The sequence below is a fragment of the Pungitius pungitius genome, chromosome 6 (assembly GCF_949316345.1).
Source record: "Pungitius pungitius chromosome 6, fPunPun2.1, whole genome shotgun sequence".
NCBI lineage: Eukaryota > Metazoa > Chordata > Actinopteri > Perciformes > Gasterosteidae > Pungitius > Pungitius pungitius.
This window is the reverse complement of record NC_084905.1, coordinates 3,318,552-3,332,850: the sequence shown is the minus strand read 5'-3', so window position 1 is coordinate 3,332,850 and position 14,299 is coordinate 3,318,552. Positions and strand designations below refer to the sequence as shown.

The 14,299-nt window shown below is 45.7% G+C and overlaps 1 protein-coding gene across 5 annotated transcripts in view; it reads right to left on the bottom strand.

Annotated features, from left to right (window-relative positions):
• Window positions 1-494: 494 nt before the first annotated feature.
• The window catches only part of si:ch211-1e14.1 (UPF0606 protein KIAA1549), a 29,115-nt gene continuing 15,310 nt past the window's right edge, over window positions 495-14,299 (bottom strand). For 2 of the 5 annotated variants that reach the window (XM_037451641.2, XM_062562950.1), the window contains exons 10-22: window positions 12,929-13,106; window positions 11,870-12,054; window positions 8,330-8,556; window positions 6,468-6,598; window positions 5,685-5,699; window positions 5,077-5,285; window positions 4,521-4,750; window positions 4,173-4,317; window positions 3,756-4,079; window positions 2,921-2,973; window positions 2,329-2,477; window positions 1,685-1,839; window positions 495-1,420 (exon numbers count right to left, since the gene is read on the bottom strand). In XM_037451641.2, the coding sequence (XP_037307538.2) occupies window positions 1,181-1,420; window positions 1,685-1,839; window positions 2,329-2,477; window positions 2,921-2,973; window positions 3,756-4,079; window positions 4,173-4,317; window positions 4,521-4,750; window positions 5,077-5,285; window positions 5,685-5,699; window positions 6,468-6,598; window positions 8,330-8,556; window positions 11,870-12,054; window positions 12,929-13,106 (2,241 nt within the window). In that variant the 3' untranslated portion in view covers window positions 495-1,180. The remainder of the gene's footprint in view (window positions 1,421-1,684; window positions 1,840-2,328; window positions 2,478-2,920; window positions 2,974-3,755; window positions 4,080-4,172; window positions 4,318-4,520; window positions 4,751-5,076; window positions 5,286-5,684; window positions 5,700-6,467; window positions 6,599-8,329; window positions 8,557-11,869; window positions 12,055-12,928; window positions 13,107-14,299) is intronic. The other 3 variants (XM_062562952.1, XM_062562951.1, XM_037451643.2) reach the window with 3 other exon arrangements.

The following is a 14,299-nucleotide window of genomic DNA, read 5'->3' as shown; positions in this document are numbered from 1 at the left end:
ACCATGAATGACAACAAATACAGTACACTTTGCTTCCTGTGCTCACAAAAAGGCAAAGGAGATGTAGAATACTGCATGAAACAGAGACGGTGGCTCAGTACATTGTAAATACAGGTTCATGTTAAAAAAAAAAAAAAGAAGAATACTGGTCTTTCCCCCCCATCACCGATTTGTCCACAACGAATCTCTTTTGAATGACCTGAGCTGTGCCAAGTAGTCTGCATACAGTGCATCGGACGACACACACGTACACCCTTATTGTCGAGTGCACACTGAAAAGCTTCACTTACCGTTTCTAACACGTCTCAGAGACCTGTCCCGTTTGTAAAGGTCATGTGATTTCAAGGCCATCTTTGTCGCGTTTCTCTAAGCGTCTGTTAGCTACTAAACACAAATAAAAAAAAAAACACAGCACGTGAATGCAAGTTATGTCCAGAATAAAAACAGATCCGGGAACATCAACGTCAGAGTAACTATGGAAATACTAGTTAGTGTTCATTAGTGTTATTGGTTGGTCGGTTATTATATGAGCGACTCTGGGGCTGCCACTTTGCGCCTACTGTCTGAACCGCCTCGCTGTGAACTTTGACCTCACTGTAGGCTTGTACAGTAGACTGGGTCAGGTGGACTCCATCACAGTGTCAAGGCATAGCATGGCTTATCATGGCAGGAAACGTGAAGTAGCACCTGATGGGGATGACGGGGTTGAGGGCCTGCATCAGAAAACACGAAAAAGTACCTGTAGGCCAAGAAACATCCCTAAATTACAGGAAAGGGGGTTTTCCTGTTTAGTGAAGGCAGCATGAGAATGAAAGTGTGAAACACAGAATACCGAGTCGGAATAAATGCAGCAAAATCTCAAAACGAGTCTCGGACCCCGGCGTCCGTGACACGGCACGATAGCTCTCTGACCCGAGGCGGGGTCCATGTCCCGTCCTCTCATACGTCCAGCATGTACCGTCCTTACTGTTCCTCACTCCATAACACCGTCTGAGATGTGACGCACAGCAGTTGATATCCTCTGCATAGTCCTTCAGTTAAGACATCGCTTCTTTCCTCTCTGCTGTACACGCTCGGGGACTTCCATGGGAAGTAAGTTTCAGGATTAGGCGAACACCGGCGGGCAGGGGGGTCAGTGGCGTGACTGGTCGAAGCTACGGACCGTAGGCCCGGGGGGGCTTCAGCTGTGGTAGCTGGGCACGGCGGCCTGTTTCTGGGAGAGTCGCAGCAGCTCCTCCCTGATGGCCTTTATCAGGGAGGCGGAGGAGTGGTTGGGAGGAGCCGTATCCAGGGGAGGTGGGGCAGAGTGATATCCCGCCCCCGGGGTGTCGAGGTGGACGGGGGGCGCGGAAGGCTCCCTGAAACCACTTCTGGGCGCCTGAAAGGCAGAGGAGGACGTGTAGTCAGGAGAGTCCAGGAACTGAAGGCAGAGAGGAAGGGAAAAGAGAAAGGGAGGAAAACTATTGAGAAAAAAAATGAGAGGAAACACTTCAAGTGACAGAACTAGAGATTTGTGAGAAAATTATAAGCCTAACCACATAGATACAATAAAAACCGGGGATTCATTTCAGGGTTAATTTCATGGGATTTGTGGACCTGAAGCATACATTTCACAAAGCAATGTCAGGTAGAAATGAATGAAGACAAGACCTTGGTGCTGTAAGTGTCTGTAAGATTCACTCACTGCATCTTTTTCCGGCTCTGCCCTGGAGAAGTTGTCTCCATGGTAGTGGCTCCAGCCGAGGCCTCCGTTCTGCCCAGGGGTCGCCCTCACCCCTGCTGGGTAACCATTCATACGACTGGACAATCCCACCTGTGTAAGATGGTGGAGCTGGGCACCTGCACACACACACAGACACACACACACACACACACACACACCAGAGCTATAACTGACACACAATCCTCAGCAGCACCTTTAATACACTTTGATGTGATCACTGCAGTGAGAGAAGCACTATGTGTCTGCTCTGCTGCATTCTATAAAGTCAATGCCAGAATCCATTTTCATCAGCAGAGGTCACATGTTGGCAGCCACATCACGCTGGCGCCTTCAATAATTTAGGAGAGAGACAAGGCTCTTTTGGTTTGACGAGGTGATGGTGTTTGAGGTGTGCGTCTGTACCAAGGGACAGCGCTGCGGCTCGCTTCCAGAAGGGATACTTAAATGAACTGTGTCCACAGACAAATAAATACATTTATCAACCTAAAAAAACCTTGACTAACTTAAATGAAGATGTAGGAAGTGGCAACGAGAGACACATGCACACCTTGCGCTTTGTGTACATCTGTATTTGCGTGTGTGTGTGTGTGTCTGCCTCTGTGCACCTGTGGTTCCCCCTACTGGTCGCGGCCTGGCAGACGAGGGCCGCTCATCCGCGTAGACGCCCCTGCTGGAGTACAGACTATCTGGCTGGAGCTGCTCACACTGACCTGCAGTTTCTCCTGCTGGCAGATAGCAGGAGCCAAGGCCCCGCCTGAAACACAAAGAGATGCAGCTTTCATGAAACAATTATGGTGTCAAATCTATTGACCAACAACGCGGCGGCGGCTTCCCCTGATCTGAACAGAACATACATTCAGAATTGGCCTCATGCTGCTTGCATCGCCTTTACTGGACGAAAGCTGCTGATGACACACAGTGGTCTTCTGGGAGCGAGTTCAGAGGCCACTGTTTTGACCGGTTCCATTAATGCAATGAAATAAACATAACTCCTCCTTTGCTATTCATGAGGTCCAACTCACTGGGGGGGACGAAGAAGGAGAAGATTCCCTCTGCTTAAGTGGTGGAAATCAGACTGTACTAATCAATAATAAATCCCTTTGGTGTTGGGAAGAGGTGAAAGCCAAAGAGCCATATTATCTATTTATTACTATCGTATTATCATTAACAAATACACAATTTTCATCAAACACTAACCTTGGTGTCAGGCCTTGGACAGGAGACGGGGACATGCTCAAGTCAGTGAACCTCTGGAGAAGACAAGGAAAGACACACGGTGCTTAGAAGAAAGTGAGCTGCTACGGTAACGACTAAGACTAAAAAAGGCTGGAGAAACGATCTGCATTTTTGGCTCTAGGGTAAAAAAAGCTGCTGCTTCACCGATGATCCAAATACTGCAGGAAATAGAAAGACAGCAGGTCTTTGTATGGCAATTATTTACAAAAGGCTCTGTTCCAAAACTAGCCAAAATATAGTACAAGCACAAAAAACCAATACAAACGCTAAGCTCATTATTCAGGGCCGTCCTATGAGTGCACCGACATTGAAACCAAGCAGCCAGCTGGAGCTAATGCAGATCAGGCACATGCAGGGTATATTCTTGTCGAGTCTTAGGATTCGTAGGGTGGCTGACCGGGGTTGTGAGGTCGCAGCTTCGACAGGGGGCGACAGATGGAGGAATACTTAACTGATTAGTCTGCTAAGAGGCTGCGATTAAACATGAAGCTATAGGCCTCACGCTGCGAATGAGCCGGAAAAAGCTTGAGAAAGGGAGGAGATAGTGAATCCAATGGATTTGACATGCGTCTCTTCGCTGTTTTGCTCTTACAAGTCTTAACTGGGAGCTGATCCCTCTTCCCGCCCGTGGCCAGATTAGTGACAGAATACATTTCACACTTATATGCCATCAAAAGCGTAGATGCAAAGGAGAGCCACTTGCTGCTAACACAAGGGGAAAGCAGCGTGATTTGATGCTGACTGGATGGTTACTTCTCCTTCTCTGTCAAATGAAGTGCCGCGGGCAGCTACTTACACCGGGGAAAGCACCCAGAGCTTGGTAAGAGGGACCCCAAGGTCTGGGGCCGCGACCTGGAGGACTGCACACAGGCGGGTTGGTGTTGACCCCAGGGAGGGTGATCCCGGCTGTGCTGCCCTGAGAGGTCGGCGACACGAGGGCGAAGGCGTCGTCCAGCAGCGAGTGCATCTGCTGCCGCGCCTCCTCAATGGAAGGCTGTGGAGTCATGTAAGGGGGTGGGGGAGGGGCGTGCCCCGGGGGAGAGGAACCGGGACCCAGGAAGACGTCGTCGGTGGGGGAGGGGCTCCTGCGAGGCGATCCTGGGCCTTGGTCAGGGTCCGACTGGAATAAACACGGCACGTTTACAGACCTGTTGGGAGGACACCGGGCTGCACTTGGAGTGAACAAATGTCCACGCTCTCGTGTACTACTCACTATGTAGGCTACGTTGTTGACTCCAGGACACTTCCTGTAAACGGCATCACTGTCGTCAGTGATGAGGTGGTCTTTGTCCGCCTCCATTAGGCCTCCGTTCAGCTGCTCCTTCATTCTCTGTTTGGGAGAACGCCTTCCACGGCTGCTGAGGAAGGATCAACTATTTATTTCTATGGTTTTACTTAAATGGAGAGAACATGTACTACTTTGTCACAGTCGAGTGCTTTGTAGCCCCGTTATACCTGAGAGAAGGCGGACATCTCCTAAAATAGGCAACTCAGGCCAACCAACCTCGATAAAATATCAACTTATCCACCATAAAAACCAAACCAGTGCAATGACACAAACCTTTTCTTGGATTCCATGAAGAAGGGGGGCATCTGGGAATCGGGGTCCAGGATCTTATCGATCTGTGTCTGGGCCTTCTGATAGATGCGATCCTGGTCCTTTGCGTCTCCGAGGCCACTCGTCGTGTCCTCCATAGCAGGGAAGTCGTAGTGGCCCTTCCTCTTGGCACGCAGACGGATCTTGTTACGATGGTGCTCGATCTCCGACTTGTGCCTTAATGCGACCTGGATCTGAGGAGATAATTAGAGATAATTAGCTCATTAGACACCAGCCTTAAAATATGCACAGATCAAAGCAACCGCAGATAATTTAACTTACATTAATACACAATTTTTGTGACAAATCACAAGAACTACAGCAGCCTCAGATAACCATAAATGTACGTTATGTATGTTAGAAAATGATTAATGCTGATCATCTGCTCCTACCAGATCTTATGTATTAAATCAATACAATTAAAAACAAAATCAATGATTCATCTGCATCTCAAAAATGACATTATACTTTGCATTTGCATCTCGGGTTTGCAAAGCAAGGAAGAGCCAAAAGAGCAAACCTCTTTGTTGATTTGGTTGGTGTCAGACAGTTTGCCATTGATGGGCGGGCTGTGCAGTGGTGGGACAGGCATGGGCTGCATGGCAATCAGCTGGATTTTGTTAGGGAGCCTCCTGCTGGCATCCGTGGCACGAGACATCCGATCAACATGTTCAAAGATGAAGGCTGAGGACAGCTGCTCCTCATTTTTACAATTAAGAGGAGGAGGACCTGAGGAAGGAGACAAAAATTAACTCAGCCATTGTGTAGTCATTGTAAGTTGAAATGCTGACTTTAACGAGGGATCTAAGCACAGATGCCTACTAATACCTGCTAATACCTCTAAGAAAAGAAACATTTAACCTTATATTTAATTGACATGCCCATTTTTTTAAATTGAATGGGCTGTACCTAAAAAGTGGGGCATAAGATGAACACCAATTTCTATTTCCAAAAGCTAAACGTCCTTTCAAACAACGGCGTTGCGTCAGTTTGAAGTGGAATCGCTTCTCTCTACGCTGTGACTGACGAGGCGAGCACAGAACTACCACAGAAACAAACAGACAATACACAGACACAGCTGCTGGAGGTCAAGCTTGACGTCTACCGAGATCGAGGACAAACTCTTACCAATTCTATTCTTGCCTGGAAACCGCAATAGAGAGGAGAAAATTGTTTTATGGAGGTGAAAGGAAGAAAAAAAAAGATAAAGGTGGTTAGCGTTAATTGACAATAAGAATTAAAGCCAGCATGGCGTTCACAAGGTATGGCCACCATGAGAGCCGTTTAAACCTTTAGAATTAAAAGAAGGAAATAGGGATGGAGATCATTGATTATAAAGGAAAGAGCTGCTTGTGATGAATGAGCAGAAAGGAAGCCGGTACATTACAAAATACTAAGTGTCTCATATACAACCTTCTTCTAAACACTGCAGCAGAGCATATGCCGGGAGGAGATTTATCAATAACAAACAGAGGTCCTTCCTCCTCTGCGGGGGATCAGATTTGAGTCTGTGTGCCTGAATGCCTCGGTCTCCAGCAAGTAGTCTCTGACTATTGCAGGCTTTAATCCATCAACAGGCTGTCGGATAGAGGAGCCACCCCCCCCCCCCTATTCCCTTCCCCCTCTTTTCTCTAATGACTTCTCTGGATAGAGTTCCCTTGTGGTTTTTCTTTTACCTCCACTGTTCTCACCTGTAATCTTTTACGTCACTTCTTCTCAATCCTCCTCTGGTTCCTCTTTTTTTCACCCCTTTAAAATCTCCCGCCCATAAATCGGTCCCTCTTGTTAATCAAATCCTGCCGGCTGGAGTAGGTGTCTTTATGTTTGCACATTCCAGCCCCATTTCCCTCCCCCCTTGAGTTTGCTCTCTGCGTTTAGAGGAGTGATTTGAGTGTCGCTAGGGTTACTTGCCATTTAAAACATTGATGGGGACCTTGCGGTTGTGCTTGCCGTCGTTGGCGTGGCCTCTCGGGTTCTCCTCAGTTGATTCCCGCTCGCTGGAACGGTCACTCACCACCGAGTCCCCGTCAGATGGCGAGATCCTACCAGGAACACACAGACACACGCACTGACATGAATAATAGAAGCCCGGGAGAAAATGAACGCGGTGAAATTCCATGTACACTTGAAATTAGGGCTTTTCCAGACACATTAAAGCAGAGGAGACTTCTAAGAACGCTGATGTGATTTGAAGCTCGTAGCGCCACTTGCTAAAAAGCAGAGGTGTGGACTCGAGTCATGTGACTTGGACTCGAGTCAGACTCGAGTCATGAATTTGATGACTTGAGACTCGACTCGACAAAACGTACAAAGACTTGCAACTCGACTTGGACTTGAATACCGATGACTCGTGACTTGACTTGGACTCGAGCCTTTTGACTCGAGAAGACTTGCTACTTCCCATGAAAACTGGGGGAAAACATTTTCACACCACCGCGCCGCTCTGTTTATCTGCATCTGTCAAAAAATGTGCGCCACCTCTATGCAGAGAGCGCGCGCTGCCTGAACAACATCCAATCACTGCAGTCCATTTGACCGCATCAACGAGACAGCTCGTTCATGGTTACAAAAATCGGGATTTTTGAACCCGGATTCAGACTCCGATGGAAATCCTCGCCAACATTATGTCAACGTCCGTTTTAAAGTAGTGTAATGAGCTGAGTTAAAGTTATTAGTTAATCAGTTATGCAGATGTTGCATGTGTTCACGTTATGCTCCGTTACCAGCTGTAGTTACGCGAGACAACCCGAGTTTTGGGGGGCCGTGTATGCGGAAGTGTTCGTTCGGCGTGGTGACGGCCAACGGTGACCGAAGTTGAGTTGTTTTATTTAAATAAAGCCAGTCATCGCCTCCTTATTTACGCTGCAGCATTGGGGTGAGCGTTACAGTACTATAACACAGTCACAGTCGATCCACCATTACCCTTCCCTTCGTAGTCTAGGTCTGTGAGGCAGCGCACCATCACCCAGGGTTCCCCGTCCCCACTATAATAAAATGACTCGAAATGACTCGAAACTAAAATGGTACGACTTGTGACTCGACTTGAGACTTGATGGCTGTGACTTGTGACTCGACTTGGGACTTGCTTCGTCTTTGACTCGACTTGACTCGGGACTCGAGGGCAATGACTTGAGACTTGCTTGTGACTTGCCTAACAGTGACTTGATCCCACCTCTGCTAAAAAGTATTTCCACTGACGGGATTATTAAACTCCTCAACAAATCAAGTTGTAACAAGCATTATGAATGAAAACAAAAGTTAGCAATAACGGCTTAGCTAATGATGTCCATTATATATAACCAGAGCAGATAGTGTTCGAGGAGAAGTAATGATGCACATTTATTTAAAGTTATCAGACTAGGAGAGTCTGCCAGAGGAAACGAGGATCCTGAATGTCTGGAGCATCAATAATTTATTCTCTCTGTCCAAAGCTTTTGGTCAGTTTGACTGACTGTTCCAATTGAGGTTTGTGAAAAATCAGAGATAACAAAAACAAAAGCTGTGAAATGTCTAGACAAATAACTTTGCACATCCATAACAGAGGATAAAAAAAAACATGTTTGGGATTTAAATGGAAAAAAATAGAAAACTGCAGAGTACTATAATCAGGTGACATTAATAGAGCAAAACTTTAATACTAATACAAATGATGTTATGTTCGTTGTGTAGGCTATGACATAACCCATGCAGACATAATCTAATGTCATTTATTTTGACTCACTATAAACTGTTTTTCGAGTCTAACTTGCTTCTGTACCTCATGCAACACTGACCTTTCTCGTCTCCGGCCGCTGCGGGACGCCTTGGTGGAGGTTTTGGAGATGGGTGTGGGGATCTCCCCGTTCTCAGATGGACTGAAGCCATCTTTAAGGGACGGGGGGAGGGGCCCTGGGCCGGGTCCTGACGGGGCAGGCTCTTGGATCACCATGACATCATCCTTACTGTGCTGGCCAAGGTGGAGCTTGGCGAAGTCAAATCCTTTCACACTGGGAGCCTGCAACTAGGAAAGGTAGATAAAGCTGTAAGGCCACATAGTAGAAGTTAACAATACTGTTATTAAATACTTAATAAAAGGAATGTACAACTGTAGAATCTCTGTTGTACTTTAAGTGGAATCATTTCAATGTGACACTTTGGAATCATAACATTTGCATTCAAGTCTATTTAACATATCCATCCAATTTAAAAAGGGACTTATATTGATGTTTGTGATTATACAGGCCAAATCAACATATACCGCTTGAATTGGAACCAAGCACCTACTTCCAAAAGATACAATTACACCGAATGACTGATGAATGAATGTCCAGAAAGAGAAAGAATAGGAAAAAGACAGACAGGGAGAGATGTGGGGAAACACTGAGCGGCTTGCTTTCCCTCCAGGCGGTGGGGGTTCGGGTGGGTGTGGGAGGGGGGGCAAGACTATTTCAGTCTAAAGCCCTGGGGACTCTCCGACAGCAAAAGAGTAAACAGAGGATGTCACATCTCAGTGAGTGTGCTTGCAGTCTGTGAAAGAGGGAGCAGTGGCATGACCTGCTGCTGGTATTATTCTGAACTGTGTGTACGCTCACTGACTTCATTGATGCCACAAATCTGGCTTAGAAGAGGCTCGTTGGTATAAAACTGCTTGTCTAGTGTGATGCTTGCAGGTATGAATCTGCTGATCCGGAGACGGAGGGAATGTGTGTGTGTGTGTGTGAGCATGCTGCTGCCCGCGACATAAAAACAAGGCCGCTCTTTGAGGAAATAAGCATTCATGAAGAGGCAGCTGATGAAGTAAATGCTGATTTGTTATAATGAATACGGAGTCTGAATGAGAAGCTTGTGACATCCCCCATGTACTCACCAACTAATACTCTGGTCTGAAGGTGAATTGGGGAGTCGCTCACAACAAACAGTATTTATTAATCCGCTACTCCACAACACAGTGATCGGCTTTTCATCAGGATCTACAGAGCAACACCAAACCCACAGCTAAATTCACCGTCGTCGTCTGGATTGCTTGTGTGGGGACATCACAACCGTCACAATGCAGGATCCTAACGTCTATCAGCGCATACACACACACACAGGTATAGATGTAGATATAGATACACACAGGTATCTATGACTACTGGACAATATACCTCGTCCTTCGCTCTCCTCCCTTCACTTAACACTTTCATTTTCTCTTTTTTCTTCGGCTCTTCGGTTTTCTTTTTCATTGCTTTGCTCTCGTGTCTTTTTTCTTCTTCTCGCTTAACTCCTTTCTTTTTAAATGTATCCTTTTCCTTATCTTTGTCTTCATCCTCCTCCTCCTCCTCCCCTTCTTCTTCTTCGTCGTCGTCCTCCTCTTCCTCCTCACTGCTCATTGTGCCTTTGCTCTTGTGAAGAGCTACTGGTGTCTAAGCAGAAGCAATGGCAGATAGCATAAATATTTCTAATGAGACTATCTACGGTGTCTCACATGTCCAAAATTCTAACCCAATAATAGGCGCTATTAATTACTGTGTTGTTCATAAAAAAACAAAAACAATTTACTAAGTACAAAGACACATAAACCAAGTGCCTTCTACTTCTTCTAGAAACCACCAGACACTGATATGTACCTTCCCTCTTTTAACCTCCGCCTCCTCTTCCTCTTCCTCATCCTCCCCCTCCTCTTCCTCACTAAAATCTCTACCCTTTTTGGTTGGAGGAAGAGTCTGCTGAAGAGAGGCCCTGGATTCTGTGAAGGAGGACTGAGAGAGGAGTAATGGTGTTGAGTGACAGATGATTGTGTTACGCAGACAGGGCGGGCTAAGTGATACTTCAGAACATCTGCCATATGAGCAGAGTTAAGTTCACATCTTAATGCAATAAAGAAAAAAACGCAAGTGGAGGGGAATGAAAGCTAGATGCAGACCTCGCGATCAGTTCCGGAAGCTCAAAAACACTAAAAGAAACCTCCACAGCCGGCCAGTTGTATCTGGGTACACAAATCTATTTTAGTCAGCAACATCTGAATGCTGCGAGTCAGTCGCTGACAAAGAGCAGGGCCGACTCTAAACTGGAGTTACGGCAGTACTTCAGAGCGTACGGGGCGCTGTGGTATTGCCGGTGGTCGGTGCGGCACAGCGGAGTTTTCCGCACCTCCTGTGAGTTAGTCCTTCATGTCTGCATCAGATCAATGTAAGGAATGGAGGAACATAAAGCAAACACTTGCGGGACACTTTGGCTTTTAAAGCTGTGGGCATTGGTATTGCTTTCAAGCATCACAATGAATTTGTTGGTTTGTATAGCCTGTGTTGAAGGCACACCATACCATTCTTTCTTGGATATGATTTTCCAGTAGATTTGAACCTGTTCCTCTCAAAGTGAAGGGATTATGTCCCCAAGCAAAGACTATAAAGCCCATTAATTTGTTGTTGGACAAGAACATTTTGTCCATCAGGATGTTCTGTTTGACGACCTCTAAGAGCAGAGGAAATCTCTTGTGTTAATTAACTTCAGCACAAAAGGAACAAGTACAGGAAACAGCCTCTGTGCAGGGAAATAGCATTATTTCTTATTCAAGTGAAGGCACAAAGTGAGGATACGTTTTTCAATTGTCACCACTGAAAATAAAGTGTTGGGGTTGTCATGGCTTTAAGTGACAAAGTATGCAAATAAACATTTCATAGATATAGACAGAGAATTGAATTAAATAAAAGAGCAGCCCATTAAAGACAGCATCATGACTCGTTTTCCAACTCATGTCCTCTAATGAGCCTCTCTCATTAAAGTTTTACCTGTCTAAAAGTAGAAATGATGAGGTCATACAGCACAGTCATGGCAGTGACTGATATACCTAATTAATTGGAAGTCCATTAGAATATAAAAGTGGTCTGGTATCTCTGGCTTTTAAAATCGACTGCCTTAGACCTTTCTAGGCTGAACACTGTAATGTTTGGAAAACTGGCTGTGATCATTAACATTACCTATTACATGTTTATCAACCACCCGTACCCGATGAGACCCAAAGTGACATCTTATACATAATAGTAGCAGACTGAGGTAAAAGAGATTGAGATTGTGTGTGTGTGTGTGTTTAAGAGAGAGAGAGAGAGAAAAGCTGGACTATTGCACGCAACGCTTCTGTAAGTGAGAAATATACATTCATCTTATTTATTCCTATCCATAACTTGGATAGAACGGTGCTTTGTCACTTTCTGACCCTTTTGCTCAAACCTGTAATATTATTGTGCTGATTAATGTCAACTCAAACATGTCTCATAAGTGACTTAAAAGGAGGAAACGTAACGCACGGAGACACAGAGGGCGTGAGGTCAGACGCAGCACTGATCCGTCTCTACCTTCTGCCTCTGCTGGATGGAGGTCATGGCGTCGGGCTGGAACTCCAGCTTGTCCGTGCGGCACAGTTTCCAGTACAGGATGGAAAGGATGACGACGACGACGAGGACGGGAATCACAACTCCGACGACGATCCACGCGTTGGTGTTCTCGCCGTCGGAGGGCGAGTGCGCCACCTTCTCCACAGCTACAGACAGAGAGGTGGAGCGAGCGGCAGAGGCTTTACTAGCACTTCAGTATCAGGTCCGGTCCTCAAACACAAATGTGCGGAATACTGACTCTGGGGCTTTAAACGTGTTTGGACACAACTTCTCATTGAATTGAAAGGTGTCTCCCAACCTGGAACTGTACAAAAACATGACAACGCTAATCTAAGCATGCAGTAGGTTTGGCTCTCAGTGCTGTGATCATTAGTTTTAATTAACACCTATTGAATCCCCGGGGAGAGCAGCGTACAGAACTCCCTTGAGGGGCTTTCATTAGGAACTCATTCCTTGTTTAGATTCTTAATGAGGAAGACATGCTTTTGGTACAGCGTGTGCAAAGGGAGGGATAATTAGCTCAAACGTTACTAGACAAAGGAACACATGGAGCCAGCAGCTATCGCATGTTCTTTTTGTAATACTTATTAGGAGTTGTTGAGCACTGCAGTCCCTTCTCTCTGGATCCCTTTGTACCAACAGCGATTCAGCTTAACTCACTTAGGTGCACCCAGACCTTGAAACGTTGCCTGGCTGAGTGTGTTTCACAACAACTAAAAGCAAAGCTATAACAGCAGTGCAGTGTGTAATAATAAAAAAAATTAAAAAAAAAAAATAATTTAAAAAAAATACTTTTTATGTCTATACCCACTGGTAAAAAAAATAAAAATAAAAAAAGGGATTTAAAATCCAGCCTCCAGGAGAATGGAAGTGTCTTAATCTAGGACACCATGGCAACGTGGATACTGGTGGACATGGGAGGTCAAATTTAGTTTGTCCATGTCCAGGGCCATCTTGTTAATCACAACATCACTCTGCTGCCCCTGAATGTCAGTTATTCAATATCCAAGTGGTACTCACGCTGTGCCAAAATGCCCTGGACCCGATATCCTAAAACGATGGCAGCTCTTTGAACGTCCAGGCTGTTGAGCAGGTTGGCTGTTTGAGCTGCAGGCATCCTCTGACCACCGGGAGCCTCCACAAAATACACCATCTCCAGGGGACGGTCCGCACCCACCAGCCGGCTCGCACTTACAACCTGGGAGACCGGAGGGGGGGGGGGGGGAAGGGAGGGGTGGAGGCCTAGCGTGTCATCATTTGTCCAATCACTGGTTTTAATTGTTTGTTTTCAGATAAAGTGAGAATCACAGAGACGGGAAAATAAATGACTTCAAAACAGAACCAAAACAAAGAACCAAAACCCAATAAGAGCTGCAAACAACTTCCATCCTCCTCTGAGTAAATGTATCCTGAGCTGTCAGTCTTTTCTGTGGCTGTTTTTAACCTGTAAACTGGTCTTGTATGTGGAAAAGATGCAAAAGCCCCATATACCTGTTGGCTGTATTATAATTACACAGCCTATAAGTGGGCTGTCACTACTCCTTTAAACAGAGATGGCAGTTATTATGACACCTTATCGCTTTCTCCTGACATTAAGTCAATGCGCAGGTGGATGACAAAGGCTGAAAGTCACTTAATCAACTTACTAGTCATTCACATTGCTAGGGGACTGCACACTTGAACTTGAGAGTGCACACACACACACACACACACACACACACACACACACACACACACAAACACACACACACACACACACACACACACACACACAGCAAGGTGCAGATTAGTGCTGGCTTTAAGTCAAGTCCAGATGTGCAATGAGAAGAGGCACTGCACAGTCTGACGAAGCCCCTAATGAGCAAAGTGTCCCCATTTTAATAAAACATGGTGCTTCATTTTCTATGGCTTCCTGTGACATTAATCACTCTGAGAATGTTTTGCCTGAGTTCTGCAGAAACAGAAATTCAGGCACCCACTATTCTGTATTAAAACTCGTTATATGAGCCACTGATTCTCAGTAATCCGTGAGTCATTTTGAAATGGCAAATTTCAGGCACTGAAATAAACATGGTAAATATTTGAATTATATTACAAACATGTATGTAGACCCCTTTAACTCAACTTGCCTGTGTTCTATTATTTTGTCTGTTATCTTTACATGCAAAAAGAATCAGCATGTATTGGCAAGCGCACAAATATAAAAAAAAATAGCACACTCAGGATAAGTATATCGGCTCACATTCTGTATCTCCATTAGTATGCATTGTTTCAACTATTCTTCCATGTTGTCTAATGTGTATGCGTGTGTGTGTGGGCAGTCTCCCTCCGGGTGCCCTGAGGCGCAGCGCAGTCTGCTGTCTGCATTACTGGAAAGAAAAGCACAGGTCA